Genomic DNA, 26,490 nt, shown 5'->3' with positions numbered 1-26,490 from the left:
CTACATTCATGTAACTATGGTTATATACATAACCGTACGGCAGGGACCGAAACTAGAGAGCGCCACCCGCCATTTGCGCTCAGTTTTTACGTTTGGCGCCTCCCACTGAGACGTCTGAGCGGCGTGTGACGGGCAATCAAATAGTCATGTGAAAACCGAAAATCATGATCCAATTCTTTAGCGGAGTTCTCACTCGCTGTCTCAGCACACATGAAGCGCGCACCGCGCACTGCTGCTGCTACCCCCTCCCCACCTGTTGCATGTAAACAGAGGCTATTGCCTCACCGTGACGTTAGTCTAGTCAGTGTGGGACCTTCGTGAGATAACGTTAGCTACCGTTACAAAATGACCCAGTCAACTATTCACTTAGTTTAATACATGACTTTGAGGCATTGTGTAACGTTATCCAGCCGGCTAGCTACGGATAGCTCCCGACATCAACAAATCCATCAGCAATAGTCCAGTGCATAATACCTCCGTTGGCTAGGTAACTAGTCACTACGAAATGTCGCAGTAAACTAAATAGTTCACTGAGGCGTTGTCCCAACGCCATCCAGCAGTAGCTACAGAAAGCTCCTGGCATCAATGTGGCTACAACAACAACATGCGTATTCGAGTCCCTGGTTTACATCGCATGAGTGAGGGCTGCTGACTAGGGTCCAGGTGCAGCGCCGGAGAATTCTTTTGCATGCTGAATGTAGCGTTTAGGGTCCAGCTGCACCCCCGGAGAATCCTTGCTGGAGCTGGAGGCCACTCGAGTATACACACAGACAGTGGAGCTGTTTGCAGACAGCGAGGTGGCGATGTCTCGCAGATAACACAATCACAAGTATGATTATATAATATATATATTTTATTAAAAAAAATTGTATATAAAATAATAATAAAAAAATGTTTTATCAAAAAAAAGTTGGCGGGTAAGAAATATGCTTGGCGGGTAGATTCTTCCCATCTACCCGCCACTGGCCGGCGAGTCAACAAGTTAATTTCGCTCCCTGCCGTACGGTTAGTTTATTAGGACAAGTGCATGACAGTAAGGTTAGTTAGGGTTACCGGTAGATATATATATTATTATTATTATTTTTTTTATTCAGACAATGGTTGAAGAAGTGCGTCTTTAGTCGACGGCGCAAGATTGGACGGGTTTCGGCTGTCCTAACTGGGGTGGGTAGTTCATTCCACCATTGTGGGGCAAGGACTGAGAATAGGCGACTTCTCTTTGATGACCCTCCCGGAGCTTGGATAGGAGTAGGTCTGAGGCGGCCAGAAGATGCAGAGTGTAGGGGTCTTGATGGTGTGTAGTTAGAGACCATTGACCGGAGGTAGGCGGGAGCGGTTCCCCTGACCGCATGGTATGCTAGGTCAAGGGCCTTGAAGCGGATTCGTGCAGCAATGGGGAGCCAGTGCAGGTCCCTAAGAAGTGGGGTGACTTCGGTAGGTTTGAGATCAGTCGGGCCGCTGCGTTCTGAATGAGTTGAAGAGGCTTGGTGGCAGTGGCCGGGAGGACAGCGATAGGTGCGTTGCAGTAGTCGAGGCGGGACATGACTGTTGATTGGACGAGGAGTTGGGTGGCTTCTTTTGTCAGGAAGGGGCGGATCCTTCTGACGTCGCTCAGGAGTAATCCGCAGGTTCTGGTTGTCGCTGCGATGTGAGCAGAGATGTTCAACTGGTCGTCGAGGACAACACCAAGTGTTGTGAAGGGCCAGATTAAACCGAATATATATATTTATTTATATATATATATATTTAATTGTATTTGTATATTCTCTAATATTCCCTGATATCCCTTGTATATTCCTTGTACAATATGCATTGAATATCCATTCTAGCCTACTGAACATCCCATAATAGTCTCCATTCTACTATTGGTCGAGACCTTGGTGCCAGGCTGCCATACCCCTCAGACCCAGTTCAAACGTACCGCTCCACATGTACGAACAAGTCCTAGTTCCGCGTAGGAATCTGGCTACCGCACCACTAATGGGACTATTTGTTCATAGTGCGTATATATACTGCGCTACTAAAGTAGGACTTTCTTTTCAGTCCAGTTTCTTACCCTCCAATAGAGTCACAGACGTAAAGCCTCCCCGCGACGCCACGTGTGGGAGTAAGGCCAAGTTCGCCTACCATCGGTATTGAGACATCGTGTATATTAATATTTGAATAGTCATATTTGGCACTATATCGTCGAGTTGGACGTAGTCTATTAAGCTAATAATAGTCTGTTAATATATAGTGCTTCGTGCGGTGAGAATACTACCGTAGTCAGTACCCCATCGTTTCGGGCAGAGAACTGGCTGCTTACCCAGGGTGGTTGACCCCATGTGAAGCTGCACCCGAGGAGCCCCAGAGCCGACGAGCGAGTGGACCTGTATACCGGATTATTCTACCGACGACAGCCCGCCTTCCCAGGCACGGATTATGCTTTGTATACTTTGATTATTCCATGGATAAAGACCCCCGACACTGCCGTGTGTTGGAACCCCCCCCCCTGGAGAGGACGCAAGGTGAGGAGACGCTCTGCAAGACGAGGTCGCTTCACGTCTCTCCCCCGTGGACCGGAGAGAGCCGGCCCACAAAGAGTCCACCTGCTTTCATCTGTGGTCCAAGGATCGCCGGCGCATTGAACGGCACTACAGTGGGTTCACCTGGGATACCCTTGGCCGGACGAGGCAGCCGGATTCTACCCCCCCCCCCCTCCTACTCCTGTCGGCTTACAAGCGACCGGATTAACCCCCCCTTAGTGTATCCAGTCATATAATCATTAAAGTATCATTGCTGTTATTCCTTAACTATTCCAGGTCGTATATTTACCACCTGCGCCATCAGAGATTGGACATTCTCTATTGATATACCGACGAATACTCTTTGCCATAAAAGTGCATACTATTTCAATTCATAAATGTAATTAAGTGATTAAGTGCTTGCTCTACACACCATTGCTGTGTAGTAATAAACGCATACTTCGACTTCGTACATTTGTGTTGGATCCGTTTCATCTACGTGAGAGTGTTTATGATAATATATTTATGCCGTGTACTGGGTGGCCGAATATTAAGTACAAAGGTAGTGGTAGTAAGTATCATATCTAGTAATACAGTCAGGGAATTGTACCCCTCAGTTACACCAAGGTTCTTGGCGGTCAGGGACGCGGTCACAGCTGCATTCTCGACTGTGATGGAAAGGTCGGTCAGGGGGGAGGGGAGATGTGACTGTTTTGTGACAGTTTGTTTTCTGGTGTGTTGACACATGTGAAAAACCATAGAATGAATTTCAATCCATATTGGATGCTGTTCAATTGAAAATAAATTCAAAGTGACGCAATTCACCCAATGTCTGGATGCAGTTTGTTGCTGTAATGTACAGTAGGTTGTTTCAGCTCAAGTCACCCCCGGACATGTATACAATGAAATGCGGGTTGTCTTGCCCGCAACAATGTGCAATACAGTAGTAACAACATATAATAGAATCCAATAAAACAACATTGTGCAATAAACAGTAACATAGTAGGGCATATCGGTATTTGTACATACGTTATTTACAGAGCATGGATGACATGCTAGGTCCTGTGGTAGTGCATACACTGTTAGCTACGGATGAGGCACTGGGTCTTTCTGTACATTGCTATTTTATACAATCTCAGGTTATACTATACTATTTTTAAAGTGACCTTTCCTTAGTGGCCATAAGTGTGGGCGTGTGCAGCATGAGTGTGTGCTTGCTCATGTTAAAGTGGCTGCTAGTGTGTGAGCATGTACAGTGTGTGTGCTCATGTGTGCTTGTGTGTGGAGAGTTCAGTGTTCAAGGCTCTGATGGCCTGGGGGAAGAAGCTGAGCCGAAGCCTCTCTGTCCTAGTAGCTGGGGTTCGCAGGCGTCTGCCTGGCCTCAGCAGCATGAACAGGCTGTTGTTGGGGTGGTGGGGGTCTTTCATTATTCTGCAGGCTCTGGATTTTCACCTCTTGTTGTATAGAACCTGCAGGGGTGGTAGTGCAATACCCGTGGTACGCTCGGCTGAGCGCACCACTCTCTGTAGGGCCTTCTTGTCCTGTGCCGTGCTGTTGCCATACCAGGCAGTGATGTGTCCAGTCAAGATGCTCTCTACAGCTCCGGAGTAGAAGGACTGGAGTGTCTTCCCAGATACTCTGAACTTCCTTAACTGTCTCAGGTGGTAGAGGCGCTGCTTCGCCTTTTTTACGACTGAGTCTATGTGTGTTGTCCATGTCAGATCCTCTGAGATGTGGACCCCCAGGTACTTAAAGCTGCTCACCCTGTCCACGGTAGCCCCGTTTATCCTCAGTGGTGTGTGTGTCTCCTGCTGTCCTCTCCTATCCACGATCAGCTCCTTGGTTTTACCAATGTTCAGGAGCAGGCTGTTGTCCTGGCACCAGCGTTCCAGTACCTCAACCTCCTCCCGGTAGGCCTTCTCGTTGTTGTCCGAGATCAGCCCCACCACCACTGTGTCGTCCGCAAACTTCACTATGGAGTTGGAGCTGAACTTGGCCACACAGTCGTGTGTGTATAGTGAGTACAGCAGGGGGCTCAGAACACAGCCCTGGGGGGACCCGATGCTCAGGGTGATGGTGTTGGAGGTCTGACCCCCCACCCTGACCGCCTGGGGCCTCTCGCTCAGAAAGTCCAGTATCCAGGCGCTCAGAGCGGAGCTCAGACCCAGCTCGATCAGCTTGTCCACCAGTCTGGTGGGGACAGGGCCGCCTGGGAGAAATGCGAGGCCCTGTGCACGATTTAAACGCGTCTGTGTGTGTTAGAAAGAGAGATAGAGAGAGAGCATGTCTGTTTGTGTGTGTGTGTGTGTTAGAGAGAGAGCATGTATATGTGTGTTAGAAAGAGAGATAAATATATAGAGAGAGAGCATGTCATTGTGTGTGTTAGAGAGAGATATAGAGCATGTCTGTGTGTGTTAGAAAGAGAGAGAGCATGTGTGTTTGTGTGTTAGAGAGAGAGAGCATGTATGTGTGTGTGTGTGTGTGTGTGTGTATGTGTGTGTTAGAGAGAGAGCATGTATGAGAGAGATAAGCAAGACAGCTAATATGAGCCCCTAAAGGATATTCAACTTTTAATGGAAGAACAAAACAGAAGGAAAAGATAACTTCACAAAGGCAACATGAATATACATAGATCCAAAGGGACAAAGATCAACACTTAAATCCAAAGATAAGAGGGTCTATACCAGAGAAAACAAAGTAGCAAGGAGCCAACGGCCGACATCAGCTAAATAGGCTAACTGCAAATAGAGTAGCCAGGTACTGACACCAGGTTTTTACTTCTAATTTACATGTTATACTATGTTATTCTATTTCATACTTATCTTGTCTTGCACAGTCTCTGGAGCGTAACAGTAAGACGCATTTTGTATAAAAGTATTCTGTACTTCTGTATGACAACTATTAAAGAAACTTGAACTTGAACTTGGTACACACCGTTAGTTACAACAGCTAGCCGGCCCGTTTGGCTCAATATAACGTTAGCTACATTAGCTAGCCGGCTCGCTTTGGCTCAATATAATATTAGCTACAACAGCTAGCCGGCCCGTTTGGCTCAATATAACGTTAGCTACGTTAGCTAGCCGGCCCGCTTGGCTCAATATAACATTAGCTACAACAGCTAGCCGGCCCGTTTGGCTCAATATAACGTTAGCTACGTTAGCTAGCCGGCCCGCTTGGCTCAATATAACATTAGCTACAACAGCTAGCCGGCCTGTTTGGCTCAATATAACGTTAGCTACGTTAGCTAGCCGGCCCGCTTTGGCTCAATATAACATTAGCTACAACAGCTAGTCGGCCTGTTTGGCTCAATATAACGTTAGCTACGTTAGCTAGCCGGCCCGCTTGGCTCAACATAACGTTAGCCAACATAACGTTAGCCTTAGCCACGATAGCTAGCCGGCCCGAGAGAGAGAGAGAGAGAGAGAGAGAGATATCCACGGCGGGAATAGAATAGAGTGCATTAAAAACTCACCAAACGTCCAAGAGGATGGAGACAACCGCGTGGAGTTGACGAAGTTCATCTGCCGAACGACCGTCCTCTTCATCTTGGCATAACAATGCATGCGCTCTCTCTAGGTTAGCTAATGCTAGTTAGCCTTTAGCTAAGCTAGCTACTAGCCGACATGGCTATCCCGACTGAACCACACGTTAGCACTCGATATTATAACATAGCTAAAGCTAACTAGCTGTCCCTGCCTTTAGCTAAGCCGACATGGCTAGCCTGACTGAACTGTCTAACATGCAACAACTTTCATCTTCAGTCCATCTGCCGAACGACCGTCCTCTTCGTCTTGGCTGGCATAAGCATAACCTCCAATGCTGCATGCGCGAAATAGTCAAACGCAGCTGACGCACGCCGGCCGACTGTACACATGTAACCCCTCCCTTCGTTGAAACCAATAGTATGTCTGCTGCAGAGCCCCATAGCTCCAATAGTGAGTATGTCTGCTGCAGAGCCGCAGAGCCAGTAACAAGTCAGACACATTCTACAAACGTGTCTAATGTGAAATATATAAGCATATAAGCAAAACTAGATTTTAGGTCTGTGATGAAAAAGGGCCTCGCGGGAAGGGGGGCCTCGCAAAAGAAAATAAAAAAAATAAAAGGAAATAATAAATAATTTTTTTTTTTTTTTTGTGCGAGGCCCCCCTTCCCGCGAGGCCCTGTGCGACCGCACTGCTCGCACACCCCCTGAGGCGGCCCTGGGTGGGGACTATGGTGTTGAACGCTGAGCTATAGTCAATGAACAACAGTCTCGCATAGCCCCCCTTCTGACGGTCACGGTGAGAGAGGGTGCTGTGCAGTACTTGGGAGACCGCATCGTCAGTGGACCTGTTTGGCCTGTATGCAAATTGCATGGGGTCCATATCACTGGGGAGGGAGGCACAAATGTAATCCTTGACCAGCCTCTCGAAACATTCCATGGCCACAGAGCTCAGTGTTCTACTGTATTGTCTTGTATTTTTTTCCCAGAGTGACTGTTAATTGCTTCTTTATGAGACGTACAGACACTCTGTTCAGTCGACACAACGCGTTCTTCTGAGCAGGTAGAGCGGCAGATTGCCCCGGTGTTGATGGTGACACAATGCAAGAGCTAGTACAGTATGCAAGTCTACCTTTGTATATTGGCTAATGATGAGCTGGGCAACATGGCTAATGGTTGAAAATAAAGTATCGATGAGTCTTCTAATGCTACTGCGGAACATTATCAGCACTGGTAAGCCATCTAGCTTGGCTCATCAGTTGCAAATGACTTCTGAACATGGTTACAACACTAGAGGGGCCGCTTCTGGTAAGATCAGAACAAAAACAGCACCAAAATCTAATTTTCTCAAACTCACTGGCATATATAGGTCAATAGTATGCTGGAATGCTCTGCCGAAAAACATCTTATCTACAATACATAACAAAATGACTTTCAGAAAATATAATAAGAGATATCTTGCTAACTTGTCAAGTACGTATGTAACTGTTATCTGTGTATTTATTTTTATTTTTACTGGAATGTTAGATTTTATAATGTGAATTTGTATATTTGTATTCATTTTTAATTTATTTGTTTTGTTTTATTTTAATTTGTATTTCTAGTTGTACATTTGTATTGTATTTGTCCAGAACCACAGGAAGACTAGAGGCTTGTTCATTTGTCTCTAATGGGGATCCTTCAATAAACATAAACATAACCATGAGCTGGGCTGCCCACTGGCTCTGTTCCCTCTTCAAAGCCTGCAACCAGAGGCCTCTCAAATAGACCTAGCGTCTTTGTCATATGTTTGCCTTTCCCGTTCACCAGTCATGTTGCCATTGATACTGCATGTGGGGTTAACGGATTTCATGTTTTGTTAACATTACAATTTAATGCTAAAATGCTAACACTGAATTAACACTAAACACTAGCAGAGAATGCTAGTGACCTGATCTGCAATGCTAACCTTGTTTTGGGCTTGTGTGGGTGATTGGTGCTTCGAAATGCAAAATGCCCCTGTCTTATCAGAGAGAGAGAAACGCATATTAAAAAACCTTGTTCACGGGAACCACAGCCTGCATGAACCACAGACGAAGCTAGGAGCGATGTATTAATAGACCATTAATTTTCCTATAGCTGCCGGAGATGGAAGCAGCTGGAAATATGTCAACCATGAGAGGTCTATTGAACACGACTGTACCATGTACAAAACATTTATTTATTATATCCCCGAACGACTGTCAGGGATATTATGGATTTACCTCAACCCCTCACTGCAGATCCTTCCTGTGAACGCGATGGCTCAAATAGCTTTCATTAAAATATTTTCCAATTTGCGGTGCACATCTATGACCCCTAGAGGACCCCGTGACATTTCCTCTAGCGCCACCATCAGTCCAAACTATACATTTTCGAAATAGTGTATCTTCAATAGCTTTTGTTCAAATATTTTTAAATATGCTGTGCACATTCATGACCCCTATCGGTATTAGCCTATTGATTTTGGTGAACCCATCACCTTTCCTCTAGCACCACCATCAGGCCAATGCTATTGTAAATGTGATCATTTCAATGGCTTTCATTAAAATATTTTCAAATTTGTGGTGTAGATTCATGAGCCCTAAAGGATCATGTCCTTTCCTCTAGCACCACCATCAAGCCAAACTTTCAACTTTAGAATTAGTGTATCTCTAATACCTTTTGTTAAAATATTATCAAATTGTCTGTTTGTTTTGGTGACCCCATGACCTTTTTCTAGTGCCACTGTAACCGATCGGTTCGGACATGCCCCGAGTGAGAGTTGAACCCCGGTCTCCCGCGTGATGGCCGGCATCACAGACCACTATACCAAGAGGTGAATTCACTTCTAAGTAATGGGTCTGGATGCCTCTGGGGAGTGAGTTTACTTGCAGTACCGCTGCCGTCCACACAGGGACCGAAACTAAAGCCCGCCGCCCGCCAGGGGCGGTCTGTTTTTACCTTTGGCGCATGACACTTAGAGGGCTGCCCGCCGTGTGGCGTGTAGACGTGTAGTTCATAACGATACTCTTGTGCGAGTACAGATTATAGCCGCTCGTCTTTTTTTTCTCCGCCGCGAGATCGTTAAAAAACTACAAGTCCCACATCGCACTCAAGTCAACGGTCCAATCACAGTAGAGTGACGTGACTGGTTTCATGAGAAAAAAAAGCAAATGACCAATCGGAAGCTATCATTTGGCTTGTTTACTTCCATCTGCTCTAGTCTATATCGGACCTCCATGAGCTAACGTTACTGTTTAAACAATGACCCAGTCAACTATTCACTTTTAGTTTAATACATGACGAGGCATTGTCTAACGGTATCTAGCTGGCTAGCTACTGATAGCTGCTGATATCAACAAATGCTCCAGCAATAGTCTACTCGAGTGCATAATACCTCCGTTCCCTCGTTAGCTAGCTTAGCTAGCTCTCGTTAGATCCATCTGTCCCAGTAAACTAAATTGTCTTAACGTTATCTACCGGGCTAGCAGTAGCTACAGATAGCTCCTGATATCAATGTCTTATAACATTGATTGAATGCGTATTCTAGCTGAGGGCATGTTGAATGTGATTTGACAAAAGAACCGTAACGTTAAATAGGGTCCAGCTGCATCGCCGGAGAATCCTTGCATGGTGAATGTAGGGTCTAGCTGAATATAGGGTCTAGCTGCAGGGCCGGAGAATCCTTGCTGGAGCTGGAGGCTACTCAAGTATACACAGACAGTGGAGCTGTTTGCAGATAGCAAGCATTTTGACTTATTGCGTGGTGGCGATGTCTCGCAGATAATACAACTACAAGTATGATTATATAATATATATTTTATTTAAAAAAAAAAATTATATAAAATATATATATATATTTTTTTAATCAAAAAAATGTTGGCACGTAAGAAATATGCTTGGCGGGTAGACTCTTCCCATCTACCCGCCACTGGCCGGTGAGTCAAAAAGTAAATTTCGCTCCCTGCGTCCACAGTCACTTCACAACACTGTCCATCGTGATTGTAGGATAGACACACACAAGGGCGTCGTTTTTGTATGGCAAACCTTGGAAAATTTAAGTTGTAAAATAAAAATAATAATTTTTTATTTAATTTTTTTATAATTACAATTTTGTATGTTGATTTAGAATTTGAATGTCAACATTATGAACGAAGCTTCGAACTATTCGGTACAGCCCTAGCATGTTTTGATATTGTCAATTATCTCACTTTTACTAGGTGACTTTTACTGTGACTAACTGAAATATGCCAAAAAAATAAGGAACATGGACATACAGACGTTTTTTAATCAAAGGGCAGCAGAGACAAGTGATACAGGGACACAGGTACAGTAAGGTCTTACAATGGCTTAGTGATTATAACAGTGCAGTTCAGCATGCATTAACCCATACATTTTGTGAACGTGTTTTTGTTACTGCATTCTGTTGAACACACACCGTACCTAATGGAAATTGGCTCAATTGCAAGAAAAATAATAGACAGTTATGATATTACATTCTGCATAATTTGTATGCAAAATATTGTGGTTCCCTGCTTTAGTCTGTTGACACATTTGTATACTCCTGTGTCATACCTAAATGTCATATAAGTGATTTGTATAGAAACAACTCACCAAAGGTGACTATTGCACAACTGATTTGACAAAAAAATCCATGAGGGCGGGAACCCCCCCCTATCCTCCCCCCTCCCTCCTCGCCATACCTTGGCTTTTACTGAAATGACGCCACTGGACACACGGTACCTCCGTTACACCACCATCAGGCCAAACTTTACATTTTAGAATGAGTGTATCTTGAATAGCTTTAATTCTAATATTTCCAAAATTTGCTGTGGACCTTCATGACCGGTAGAGGAAGACGCTTGTGGATTTGGGTGACCCCATAATCCCATAACATAACTGTAGCACCACTACCAGGCCAAACTTTTACTCAAGTGATTGTATCTCCTGATCTGTTTTCCGCCAAACGTGACAGATATATTTGCCTTACAATAGCAATGAGGCCTGTGAAGTTCTGAGTCATCTGGCCTCATGGTAGCGCTATTCTCATAAAACTAAAATCATTAACTACTCCTCAACTACTCCTTAGGGGCATGGACACAAAAGGTGGATTGAGAATTCAAGCTGTTCGGGGATATAATTGCAGTTGGCCACAGACAGCACATGTCTAGTTTCCTTGTTGTAGCTACTGTACTTTAGTCAGTCTGCTAGCAAAGAAAAAACAAAAAACCACAACATATTTGTGCCTGGATCCTGTTCCGGATGAGGATGGATTCTGAATTTGCCTGCTTGTGGTACTGGTTTGCTGAAGCACAGGGTAGGGGGGTTGAAAAACATATTTGTCTTGAAAAACTAGAGAGAGCTTGCGCAGGGCAACCCTAAATTATCTTGGAGTTTGAATAAAGGTTGAACGGATGTGCTGTAGGCTTGTGCATACTAAATTGGTGTTTTAGAGAGAACAGATTTAACCCGGCGGGGTTTGTTTGTTCAGTTATTCAAGTATTTTGTATTTGTATTTATTGGTTTAAAATACAGAGACAGTGCATATTAAGGAACATTTGACTGTAAATATGCCAGTTTAGCCAAGTTGGCTAATTTTCAACTGTAGTCTCTGGGGCAGGTGACATGAGCACAACAATAATTAAAACATAGTACAATAATTAAAAACACAGTAGGAATCAGTATATGTTACAATACACTAAAATACATACAAATAAATACAGTAAAATACAACCCCTCAGTTAAAAAACATAGTACAATAATTAAAACACGTATCACGTCGCTTCACTACATTTTAAAGAAATGTTTGTGTCTAAAGTTTTCAACTCGTTAAGCAGTAAGGAAAGATTTGTATGATCTATAGCAGCTCTTAGTTCACGTCTGCCTCGCTGAAAGTGTTGCTATGCGGCTCTGCACTGTCAACGGAAACCGTATGAGCGCTGATGATGAACATCCTGCTGTTTTTCCACCTTGTAAAGTTTACAGTCATGCTGTTGTTCAAACCAATAACTATGTTTTCCAAATCAAACCCAAAAGTAGATAATGTGCAGTAGAGGAGGTCCACACTCTTAATAATAATAATAATAATAATAATAATAATAATAATAATAATAATAATAATAATAATAATAATAATAATAATAATAATAATAATAATAATAATAATAATTTAATAATAATAATAATAATAATAATAATAATAATAATAATAATAATAATAATAATAATAATAATAATAATAATAATAATAATAATAATAATAATAATAATAATAATAATAATAATAAATTGTATTTGTATTGCACTTTTTGTTCACTAGGATTCACTCTTATATTATTAATTATAAATAAATAGAAAATGTCTGATTTATTAGACACGTTTTGAAAAAAATGATTTATTAAAAAAATAAAAAAATAAAAAAAAGGATCAGGAAGCATCACCCCATTTAAAATGCCTTTTTAATTTTATTATTATTATTATTTATTTTCTTAAGTCAGGCCCTATTTTAACACTAGTACAGATCATGATTTCAATGATCACTTTAGTATTGAGAAAGTTAGCACTATATGTTGCATCTTCTCACCAGGCTCCAATACTAGCGCATGTGTTTTAGCCTTAAAGAGATATGATGCATGTCCTTTTTCCAAAATAGGAACTCACAGAATAATCAGATGTGTCTTCATACAGTATGTTCTACTGAGGAAATGGTTGAGAACTGTATATCCAGGGTGCAATTTGCCAAGGTGAGGAGGGCTTTCCCAACCTTTTTTTCCCCTACTTCTGGCCATACATTTTTATCACAGTTGGGGATTGGATTTATCCGCCCCCGCCCATCTAGATTATCGTCCATTCTAACATTGAATGAATCCATGAATTTGTCAAAATCGTCAGCCACCTATACCAGATGCCTGCTGGCCAGTGTGTCCTCTCGCTGGCACAGACACACACACACACTGCTGACCAGCCTACTGTAAGTTATGTTGCTGCGCACTGCATTGCAGCACTTTACTTCACTGGCCTCTGCGCTTCCAGCTGAAGAGGCGCTCTGTGGCATCAAAGGGAAGTGGTGGAGATGGGAGCAACTGTCAGAGTGAAGTCGGGGGGGGATTCTACTGAAGGATATTGATCTCATCTGCTTCTTCCTAAGCATCCCTGTCACAAGTGCCTTTGTGGAGAGGCTGCACTCTGTCATGACCGGTGCGTGAACGGACAGGAGAAATTGATGCAGCGTGGATCTCATGAAGAGCGAGATTCAAGTCAAAGCTAATTTCTCTCTGACATGCAAAGAGTTTTATAAACATATTCTTTGTCACAAGGCTCTAAGAAGCGCAGTCAGGGGCGAAGCTTCTAGGCGGTCGGCTAGAGCGCCACCCAGAGGGGGGGCGCCAAAAACTGCGCCCAGCTAAAAAATTATACATAACTTATATATAAAGCTAGTTTGCGTAGGGCACCAAGTGTGCCCTGAGCGCAGTACAACAAAAAATGTATTCCTCAAAAGGCCCACAGTGCTGAAACCAGAATGCTCATATTTAGATCAAACACTTCATACAATACATTATGTAAACCTTATTCTTACATAATATTATTGTATTATTACTTTACTGTCCCACAAAATCAGCCTGATGTCCTGCATTTGGTCACAACCCTACAAGATGGAAAGGGAGCAGCAAACCATTGCATTAACGTTGTATTAACGTTGAGAATACGTTCATTTAATCTCTCTGCAAGTGCTTGAGGGCAAATCCCTCGATTTAGAAAAATTTAAACAAACAACAAAGGAAACAGAAAATTACTTTCTGTTGCATAGTTTTATGATTATGTGTGTGTTTTATATGGATACCATAACCCTAACCCTAACCCAAACTTGTCATGAGATCTGCAGCCCTGACCATCACCCCTGTTTTTTTTTCACAACTCGAGTACTGGATACAACTGTATCTTTTTATGGCCTATTTTTTCATTTCATACATAATGGCGGACTTATTTACCCAAGGGTTTCTGGTTTACTTTTTATTGTTTATTGTTTATTTATTTATATAAAATGAATAAGGCATTAGAGTGTATCTATCTAGCCATACATAATGGCGGACTTATTTACCCAATGGGTTTCTTGTTTACTTTTTATTGTTTATGGTTTATTTATATAAAATGAATAAGGCATTAGAGTGTATCTATCTAGCCATACATACTAGATGTTATTGCTATTTTATTTATGTTTTTTGTTTCCAGTATAACAACAATTTTAATTTTAATCTTATATCTACATTTACCATCTGTATATTGTGGTAATTTTGTAGTTTTTTCATCGGTTTTCCTCTTTATTACGAGGCTCAAAAAAAGAGTTTGACTGTACGCCAAAGGGCGGACTTATTTACCCTAGGGTTCTTGTTTAATGTTTATTGTTTATATTTAAAATGAATAAGGCATTAGAATGTACCTATCTAGCCATACATACTAGATGTTAATTTTGGTTTTGTTTCTAGTATAACAATTTTATGTTTATGTATCTATTATCTACATTTAGATCTACATTTTTTATTTGTATATTTAGGTAATTTCGACTTAAGAATGGACTCTTGACATCAAAGTACTTCCTGGGTCAAATTAGACCTTATAGCAATTCTCAACACACCTGTGGATGATGTCACTTCCTGCTTTTCTTGGTATAAAAACAATATTGTCGGTGAGAACATTTGCTAGCCATCAACACTGAGGAAGGAACATAATCGTTCCGAAACATGTTTGTTTCAGGCTGCCATTAAATATACTAGAAAGAAAGCAATACGCTTGGACCAGCACTCTCAGATTTTGGTAGATGTAATCGCAGCCTGAAACAAACATGTTTCGGAACTGTAATGTTCCTTCTTCAGTGTTGATGGCTAGCAAATGTTCTCACAGACAATATTGTTTTTATATCAAGAACAGCAGGAAGTGACATCATCCACAGGTGTGTTGAATTACTATAAGGTCTAGTTTGACCCAGGAAGTACTTTGAAGTCAAGAGTCCATTCTTAAGTCAAAATTACCTAAATATACAAATACAAAATATAGATAATAGATACAAAAACATAACATTGTTATACTAGAAACAAAACCAAAATTGACATCTAATATGTATGGCTAGATATAGGTACATTCTAATGCCTTATTCATTTTCAATATAAACTATAGACCAGAACCCTAGGGTAAATAAGTCCGCCCTTTGGCTTACAGTCAAACTCTTTTTTTGAGCCTCGTAATAAAGAGGAAACCAGATGAAAAAACTAAAGTCAAAATTACCACAATATACAGATGGTAAATGTAGGTATAAGATTAAAATTAAAATTAAAATTATTGTACAGGAAACAAAAAACATAAATCAAAGTAGCAAAAATATCTAGTATGTCTAGCTAGATAGATACACTACAATGCCTTATTCATTTTATATAAGCCATAAACAACTAAAACAAAAACTAAACAGGAAACCCATTGGGTAAATAAGTCTGTATTTATATATGGCTAGATAGATACACTCTAATGCCTTATTCATTTATAAATAAACAATAAACAATAAAAAGTAAACCAGAGACCCTTGGGTAAATAAGTCCGCCATTGTGTATGGCTAGATACACTCTAATGGCTAATTCATTTTATATAAATAAACAATAAACCATAAAAACCCTTGGGTAAATACGTCCGCCATTATGTATGGCTAGCTAGATACACTCTAATACCTTATTCATTTTTTATAAATAAACCATAAACAATCAAAAGTAAACTTGAAACCCTTTAAAGGAAGCAGGTCAACAAGTTCTCTTCATTCATACCTCTTGGTTCTATACAATTAAAGAGGTGAATAAAATAACATTCCCTTTGCAAAAGTAGCTTATGTCTGTCACCTCCCCTGGCGGGCCTATGTACCAATTCTAGACCCATGTAACGGAGATCTTTGACAGCATGCTTGCAAGAATTAAAGTGTCTAGCTACCGCCGATTTGACGTCTGCATTTCTGATTGAACACTTATGTTCACCGATTCTTAATTTGAATGGTCTCGTTGTTTTGCCCACATATGAAAAATCACAAGGGCATTTCAGCAGGTACACTATGTTGGAGGAGTTGCAGGTAATACGCCCTTTGACCGATAACCGTTTGCCCGTTTTTGGGTGTGTATAACTTTTGTCTTTGATCATCCCTTGGCAATGTACACAAGATTGACAGGGAAAGTTCCCATCTGGGATGTTAGACATAAAGTGAGTAGATTTTACCTTGGGAAAATCCGTTTTCACCAGCAGATTTGAGAGATTCGCTTGTCTTTTGTAATAGTAATTGGGCGAATGCTGAAACGCCGCTCCAACTATAGGATCTGACTGTAAAATATGCCAGTATTTATTGACAATGGTACGTATGTCTCTAGTAATCGGGCTGTAAGTAGACACAAAGGCCACTTTGTCAGAGTGTACCTTTTTCTTCTTAGGGGCTAGTAACAAGGATCTGTCAATCTGCTGAGTTTTGTGCAGGGCCTTAGCTGTTAATATAGCACTGTATCCTCTGTCATGAAAGTTCTCCCGTAGGGTTTCGGCTTGGGCCTTGAATCTGACCTCCGTGTCACAGATTCTCTTATACCTGAGTATTTGGCTGAAAGGAAGACTATTTTGCCGGGGTATGGTAGCTAGAAAAATGTAGGAACGAATTTCTGTCTGTCTCTTTTTTGAACACACACACACACACACACACGCACACACGCACACACACACACACACACACACACACACACACACACACACACACACACACACACACACACACACACACACACACACACACACACACACACACACACACACACACACACACACACACACACACACACACACACACACACACACACACACACACACACACACACACACACACACAAGCGCACCCCTGTCTACCCTGTTTACTGATATACCCCCCCCCACACTGTCTACCTTGTTTACTGATATACCCCCCCCCCCACACTGTCTACCCTGTTTACTGATATACCCCCCCACTGTATACCCTGTTTACTGCTATACCCCCCCCCCCTCACACTATCTACCATGTTTACTGATATACCCCCCCCCCCACTGTATACCCTGTTTACTGATATACCCCCCCCACTGTATACCCTGTTTACTGATATGCCCCCCCCATTGTATACCCTGTTTACTGATATACCCCCCCCCCCACACTGTATACAATGTTTACTGATATACCCCCCCCCCCAACTGTATACCATGTTTATGATATACCCCCATGTTTACTGATATACCCCCCCCCCCCCACTGTCTACCCTGTTTACTGATATACCCCCCCCACTGTATACCATGTTTACTGATATACCCCCCATTGTATACCCTGTTTACTGATATACCCCCCCCCACTGTATACCATGTTTACTGATATACCCCCCCCCCCCACTGTATACCCTGTTTACTGATATACCCCCCCCACACTGTCTACCCTGTTTACTGATATACCCCCCCCCCCCCACTGTATACCCTGTTTACTGATATACCCCCCCCCCCAACTGTATACCATGTTTATGATATACCCCCCCCCCACTGTATACCATGTTTACTGATATACCCCCCCCCCACTGTCTACCCTGTTTACTGATATATCCCCCCCCCCCCCCCCACTGTATACCCTGTTTACTGATATACCCCCCCCCCAACTGTATACCATGTTTATGATATACCCCCCCCAACTGTATACCATGTTTATGATATACCCCCCCCCCCCCACTGTCTACCCTGTTTACTGATATACCCCCCACACTGTATACCATGTTTACTGATATACCCCCCCCCCCACTGTCTACCCTGTTTACTGATATACCCCCCCACTGTATACCCTGTTTACTGATATACCCCCCCCCCCACTGTCTACCCTGTTTACTGATATACCCCCCCACTGTCTACCCTGTTTACTGATATACCCCCCCACTGTATACCCTGTTTACTGATATACCCCCCCACTGTATACCCTGTTTACTGATATACCCCCCACTGTATACCCTGTTTACTGATATACCCCCCCCCACTGTCTACCATGTTTACTGATATACCCCCCCCCACTGTCTACCCTGTTTACTGATATACCCCCCCACACTGTATACCCTGTTTACTGATATACCCCCCAATGTCTACCCTGTTTACTGATATACCCCCCCACTGTATACACTGTTTACTGATATACCCCCACACTGTATACCCGGTTTACTGATATACCCCCCCCCTGTATATCATGTTTACTGATATACCCCCCCCCTGTATATCCTGTTTACTGATATACCCCCCCCCCCAACTGTATACCATGTTTACTGATATACTCCCCCCCACTGTCTACCCTGTTTACTGATATACCCCCCACTGTATACCATGTTTACTGATATACCCCCTACTGTATACCATGTTTACTGATATACCCCCTACTGTATACCCTGTTTACTGATATAACCCCCCCACTGTATACCCTGTTTACTGATATACCCCCCCCCCCCCCCACTGTATACCATGTTTACTGATATCCCCCCCCCCACTGTATACCATGTTTACTGATATCCCCCCCCACTGTATACCCTGTTTACTGATATACCCCCCACTGTATACCCTGTTTACTGATATACCCCCCCCCACTGTATACCATGTTTACTGATATACCCCCCCCCACTGTATACCATGTTTACTGATATACCCCCCCCCCCCCACTGTATACCCTGTTTACTGATATACCCCCCCCCCCCCACTGTATACCATGTTTACTGATATACCCCCCCCCCCACTGTATACCATGTTTACTGATATACCACCACCCCACTGTATACCCTGTTTACTGATATACCCCCCACTGTATACCCTGTTTACTGATATACCCCCCCCCACTGTCTGCTCTGTTTACTGATATACCCCCCCACACTGTCTACTCTGTTTACTGATATACCCCCCCCACACTGTCTGCTCTGTTTACTGATATACCCCCCCACACTGTATACCATGTTTACTGATATACCACCACCCCACTGTATACCCTGTTTACTGATATACCCCCCACTGTATACCCTGTTTACTGATATACCCCCCCCACTGTATACCCTGTTTACTGATATACCCCCCCCCACTGTATACCTTGTTTACTGATATACCCCCCCCCCCCCCCACTGTATACCCTGTTTACTGATATACCCCCCCCCCACTGTATACCTTGTTTACTGATATACCCCCCCCCCACTGTATACATTGTTTACTGATATACCCCCCCCCCACTGTATACCATGTTTACTGATACCCCCCCCCCACTGTATACCCTGTTTACTGATATACCCCCCCCCCACTGTATACCCTGTTTACTGATATACCCCCCCCCCCACTGTATACCCTGTTTACTGATATACCCCCCCACACTGTATACCATGTTTACTGATATACCCCCCCCCCCACTGTATACCCTGTATACCCCCCCCCCCACTGTATACCCTGTTTACTGATATACCCCCCCCACTGTATACCATGTTTACTGATATACCCCCCCCCCACTGTCTACCATGTTTACTGATATACCCCCCACTGTATACCCTGTTTACTGATATACCCCCCCCCCACTGTCTACCATGTTTACTGATATACCCCCACCCCCCACTGTATACCCTGTTTACTGATATACCCCCCCCCCCCACTGTATACCATGTTTACTGATATACCCCCCCACACTGTCTACCCTGTTTACTGATATACCCCCCCCCACTGTATACCCTGTTTACTGATATACCCCCCACACTGTATACCATGTTTACTGATATACCCCCCCCCCCACTGTCTACCATGTTTACTGATATACCCCCACCCCCCACTGTATACCCTGTTTACTGATATACCCCCCCCCACTGTATACCCTGTTTACTGATATACCCCCCCCCCCCCCCACTGTATACCCTGTTTACTGATATACCCCCCCACACTGTATACCATGTTTACTGATATACCCCCCCCCCCCACTGTCTACCATGTTTACTGATATACCCCCCCACTGTATACACTGTTTACTGATATACCCCCACACTGTATACCCTGTTTACTGATATACCCCCCCCTGTATATCCTGTTTACTGATATACCCCCCCCCCCACTGTATACCATGTTTACTGATATACTCCCCCCCACTGTCTACCCTGTTTACTGATATACCCCCCCCCACTGTATACCCTGTTTACTGATATACCCCTCACTGTATACCCTGTTTACTGATATAACCCCCCCAATGTATACCCTATTTACTGATATACTCCCCCACTGTATACCATGTTTACTGATATCCCCCCCCCACTGTATACCCTGTTTACTGATATACCCCCCCACTGTATACCATGTTTACTGATATACCACCACCCCACTGTATACCCTGTTTACTGATATACCCCCCACTGTATACCCTGTTTACTGATATACCCCCCCACTGTCTACCATGTTTACTGATATACCCCCCCCCACTGTCTACCCTGTTTACTGATATACCCCCCACTGTATACCCTGTTTACTGATATCCCCCCCCCCCACTGTATACCATGTTTACTGATATACCCCCCCACACTGTCTCTCAGTTATAATGCTGACTCATCTGAGCGTGTGTTTGTTTTCCATTGACTCCTCCTCAGTTTAGCTTTGTTTGCCTGTCACTCTATATGTCAATTATCTTTCATGTTACACTTCACACTTGTGATTGCACAGGCAGGCCGGGGAATGTGTGCACACGCACACACGCAGCCATACACGCACCCACACACACACACACACACACACATGCGCGTTCTCAATTACGTTCATCTAGCAAGACCACCCGCAAGACCACCCGCATTTCATTGTATACTTGTATGCCGTGACAATTAAAACTCTTGACTTGATCTATCGGAAAAAACACTGTTCAGTTCACATTCGCCCAAAATACGTTGACCGCGTTCAGGTACATCACTGCCCCCAACACTGTCTACCCTGTTTACTGATATCCCCCCCCCCACTGTATACCATGTTTACTGATATCCCCCCCCACTGTATACCCTGTTTACTGATATACCCCCCACTGTATACCCTGTTTACTGATATACCCCCCCCCCACTGTATACCATGTTTACTGATATACCCCCCCCCCACTGTATACCATGTTTACTGATATACCCCCCCCCCCCACTGTATACCCTGTTTACTGATATACCCCCCCCCCACTGTATACCATGTTTACTGATATACCCCCCCCCCACTGTATACCATGTTTACTGATATACCACCACCCCACTGTATACCCTGTTTACTGATATACCCCCCACTGTATACCCTGTTTACTGATATACCCCCCCCCACTGTCTGCTCTGTTTACTGATATACCCCCCCACACTGTCTACTCTGTTTACTGATATACCCCCCCCACACTGTCTGCTCTGTTTACTGATATACCCCCCCACACTGTATACCATGTTTACTGATATACCACCACCCCACTGTATACCCTGTTTACTGATATACCCCCCACTGTATACCCTGTTTACTGATACACCCCCCCCACTGTATACCCTGTTTACTGATATACCCCCCCCCCCACTGTATACCTTGTTTACTGATATACCCCCCCCCCCACTGTATACCCTGTTTACTGATATACCCCCCCCCCCACTGTATACCTTGTTTACTGATATACCCCCCCCCCCACTGTATACATTGTTTACTGATATACCCCCCCCCCACTGTATACCCTGTTTACTGATATACCCCCCCCCCCACTGTATACCCTGTTTACTGATATACCCCCCCACACTGTATACCATGTTTACTGATATACCCCCCCCCACTGTATACCCTGTATACCCCCCCCCCCACTGTATACCCTGTTTACTGATATACCCCCCCCACTGTATACCATGTTTACTGATATACCCCCCCCCCCACTGTCTACCATGTTTACTGATATACCCCCCACTGTATACCCTGTTTACTGATATACCCCCCCCCCACTGTCTACCATGTTTACTGATATACCCCCACCCCCCACTGTATACCCTGTTTACTGATATACCCCCCCCCCCCACTGTATACCATGTTTACTGATATACCCCCCCACACTGTCTACCCTGTTTACTGATATACCCCCCCCCACTGTATATCCTGTTTACTGATATACCCCCCACACTGTATACCATGTTTACTGATATACCCCCCCCCCCCCCCACTGTCTACCATGTTTACTGATATACCCCCACCCCCCACTGTATACCCTGTTTACTGATATACCCCCCCCCACTGTATACCCTGTTTACTGATATACCCCCCCCCCCCCACTGTATACCCTGTTTACTGATATACCCCCCCACACTGTATACCATGTTTACTGATATACCCCCCCCCCCACTGTCTACCATGTTTACTGATATACCCCCCCACTGTATACACTGTTTACTGATATACCCCCACACTGTATACCCTGTTTACTGATATACCCCCCCCTGTATATCCTGTTTACTGATATACCCCCCCCCCCACTGTATACCATGTTTACTGATATACTCCCCCCCACTGTCTACCCTGTTTACTGATATACCCCCCCCCACTGTATACCCTGTTTACTGATATACCCCTCACTGTATACCCTGTTTACTGATATAACCCCCCCAATGTATACCCTATTTACTGATATACTCCCCCACTGTATACCATGTTTACTGATATACCCCCCCCACTGTCTACCCTGTTTACTGATATACCCCCCACTGTATACCCTGTTTACTGATATCCCCCCCCCCACTGTATACCATGTTTACTGATATACCCCCCCACACTGTCTCTCAGTTATAATGCTGACTCATCTGAGCGTGTGTTTGTTTTCCATTGACTCCTCCTCAGTTTAGCTTTGTTTGCCTGTCACTCTATATGTCAATTATCTTTCATGTTACACTTCACACTTGTGATTGCACAGGCAGGCCGGGGAATGTGTGCACACGCACACACGCAGCCATACACGCACCCACACACACACACACACACACACACATGCGCGTTCTCAATTACGTTCATCTAGCAAGACCACCCGCAAGACCACCCGCATTTCATTGTATACTTGTATGCCGTGACAATTAAAACTCTTGACTTGATCTATCGGAAAAAACACTGTTCAGTTCACATTCGCCCAAAATACGTTGACCGCGTTCAGGTACATCACTGCCCCCAACACTGTCTACCCTGTTTACTGATATACCCCCCCCCCCCCCCCCCCACACTGTCTACCCTGTTTACTGATAGCGCCCCCCCCCCCCCCCCCCCCACTCCAATAAAGGGGTTATAGCATGCGGGTTAAGTGATCATTATATGATGTTCTGTACCCGCAAAAAGCTAAAGCAAAAGGATGGCTGTCACAAAACAGTCACATCTAGAGACCTCAAAACCTACTCTAGCGAGGCCTTCAACCTTGAACTGGAGAGTCTGGACTGGTCAGATGAACTCAATGGTACACTGGTTGAAGAAACCTGGCTTGGCTTCAAAACCAAATTTTCATCAATACTAAACAACATGGCCCCCCTAAGAACCACCAGGGTAAAAAATCACGCTGAGCCATGGATGCACACTGAAATACTGACCGCTATGAAAGCCAGAGACAAAAAATGCTCTGAGTTTCGTAAAAGTCAGTCAAAGCTTACCAAAAGCACGAGCAGTGAACTCCAAGACCACGTGACTGAACTCAAACTAGAAAGAAACAGACTAAGAAATGACATAAACTCCATGATCAAAACTGCTAAAAAAATTCATCAATGACAAAACTGAGGAAAACAAAAATAAACCACGTGAACTTTGGAAATTACTCAACAATCAACTAGGCTGCAGTAAAAAACTTAAAACCAGGTTCTCAAACATAAACATAAAGACGGACAACACGCTCATCACAGACAAGCTGGATGTAGCCAATTACTTAAACACTTTCTTCACAAACATAGCCACAACACTGGTAAACAAACTACCCTCCCACTCAGGGCAGTATGGGGTAGAACGCATAGTAGCATACTACAAGAACCTAGGCGTCCACAAAGACGACTTCAAACTGAAAATGGTAACTACAGATGAGGTACTCAAAAAACTGAGCGCCCTCCAACCGAACAAGGCCACTGGCCATGACAACATCCCCTCCAAATTCCTCAGAGACTCAGCAGCAGCCATCACCCCAGTCATCACACACATAATAAACCTCTCCATAAAACAGGGACACGTCCCCAATGACTTCAAAATTGCGAGAGTAACACCCCTGCACAAAAAGGGCAGTAAATTAGACCCATGCAACTACCGCCCTGTTTCTATCCTTACATCCATCTCGAAAGTCATGGAAAAAATAGTATACGAACAGATCGAAAAGTACCTTGCGGAAAAAAAATCTAATCTACGAATTCCAATCTGGCTTCAGAACATCCCACTCCACTGACACATGCCTTCTCTATTTGAACGACCACATCAAACACGAGATGGACGCGGGCAAATACTGCGGCATGGTCATGCTGGACCTACAAAAGGCCTTCGACACTGTCAATCACACCATTTTGATTGACAAGCTAAAAGCAATTGGTTTTGATAGTCTATCAGTGAGCTGGATACAATCATACCTGGAGGGGAGAGAACAGATGGTGGAGGTAAATGGTACCCTATCCCCCCCCCCCCCCCCCCTCACAGTGAGCTGTGGTGTTCCACAAGGAAGCATACTAGGACCGCTACTATTCCTAATTTATGCAAATGACATGTCGTCAGCTTGTGACTGCAACTTGTTCCTGTTTGCGGACGACTCAGCCCTGCTGGTCTCTGACAAGAACAAGTTACAGGTTGAAAAAGCCCTCAGCTCAGAACTAGGCAAAATCTGCATATGGCTCGCCGACAACAAACTATCATTACACATGGGCAAAACAGAGTCCATTCTCTTCGGTTCAAATAACAAACTCAGCAAGACCGACGGCTTCTCGGTTACAGTGGGTGACAATATTGTCACAAGGAAAGATGAAATTACCTACCTGGGTTCCATCCTAGAGGCTAATCTTTCCTGTGACAAAATGGCATTGCAGTATCATTTGGTAACCATAGATCTGCATTCTGCCTGAAACTGGTGTTCAAATAGATAAGAGAAAAGTATGTCTGTTACCTTGGGTTAAGGAATTCAGTAACTAGGCGTCCCATGCATGCCCACTTTGACAACCTAGGATGGCTTAGAGTAGACGACAGAGTACAGCAACTTGCAATGGGCTTGGTCTACAAGATACACTACGCGACCAAGGTACCCATGTACATGTCAAAATACTTCCCAAAGGTCAGTGAATACCACGATGACAACACCAGAGGGAGCTCAACAAATCATGTTAAACCCAGATCTGGCTCAAACAAGGGACTAAACACGTTTCGCAATTATGCCACATCAATGTGGAACGCCCTACCCAAAGCTGTAAAGGAATGTGAATCACTACCCACTTTCAAAAACACTCTCAAAAAACACCTACGGGAGACTGCAATTCGAAACTGGCCCCTACAAATGTCCTAACCCAGGTGCACAGTAAATGACCAAGTATGGCTTTGTCAGTATTCCAATGTACAGTGTACAGTCTGAGCCATTCAGAGGCATGTTCTGACTCTTTTGAGATGTCCCCAGATGCGTCAACGCTTTCAAGCATGTTTGAAATCATAAGCGCAAAATCTGCAACGCTCTTGCAGTGTGACAGATGTGTATGACAAGTCCTGAGATTGGCAGTGAGCAAGAGCCAATGAGATAGCGAGAGAGAACCGAGGGAGAGGAGGTGGAAACAACTACAACACAATAATATATCATCATGGCCCTCGTTATTATTAGCTCATATAAATGACCATTAGATCATTAAGAAGAGGCGACACACTCCCACTGCTCTTCAACAGTCATGTGATCAAAATAACTTGAGACGTTCATGTTTTAATGAGAGGGAGAGGGGGAAGAGAGAGAGTGCAAGAGTGCGAGGGAGGGAGGGATGGAGATAGATTTTCAAGAGAGAGAGAGTGTGTCACCCTTTAAAGACGAGAGGGAGAGAGAGGGATGGCTGACACAGAGAGAGATTGCCAACTTTCCAGTGAAGGATCTTGAAATGTGTGAACCTCATTTGTGCTCAGTTGCGTAGTGAGCGCACACCACTACATCAACAAGACAAATGAGTGTGGCAGAGTGGCACTGCGGACAGCTGTCTGGGTGAGAGCACTTGGCATTACTGGCACCACAAACGGAAAAAAAACAAACAAATCTTACCGATGTACTGGTTCCACTCCGGGTCCAGATCGGCCTGGTTGGCCAGACAGCCCTTCATGACATTCAGACAGTAGTTCCTGCAGGGCTTCACCGCTGGCATGCCCTGGCAGTATGGACAGTACAGCACCTTGGTCAGCGCCCTGATGCATGCGGGGGTGCAGCTCACCTGCAGAGAGGAGAGACTGTGAGGAGGGGCTCCGGCAGAGGCACTCGCTGTAACTCAC

The 26,490-nt window shown here is 44.0% G+C and overlaps 1 protein-coding gene across 1 annotated transcript in view; it reads right to left on the bottom strand.

The window, feature by feature from the left end:
- The window catches only part of LOC311225679 (glypican-6-like), a 633,700-nt gene that overhangs the window by 312,599 nt on the left and 294,611 nt on the right, over positions 1-26,490 (bottom strand). Inside the window, exon 4 of the mRNA XM_084311077.1 lies at positions 26,267-26,432. Coding sequence (XP_084167203.1) covers positions 26,267-26,432 — 166 coding nt within the window. The remainder of the gene's footprint in view (positions 1-26,266; positions 26,433-26,490) is intronic.

The sequence above is a fragment of the Notolepis coatsorum genome (genome assembly GCF_963971535.1).
Source record: "Notolepis coatsorum genome assembly, chromosome: 3".
Taxonomy (NCBI): Eukaryota; Metazoa; Chordata; class Actinopteri; order Aulopiformes; family Paralepididae; genus Notolepis; species Notolepis coatsorum.
The sequence above is the reverse complement of the archived record's forward strand: the minus strand, read 5'-3'. Positions and strand labels throughout refer to the sequence as shown.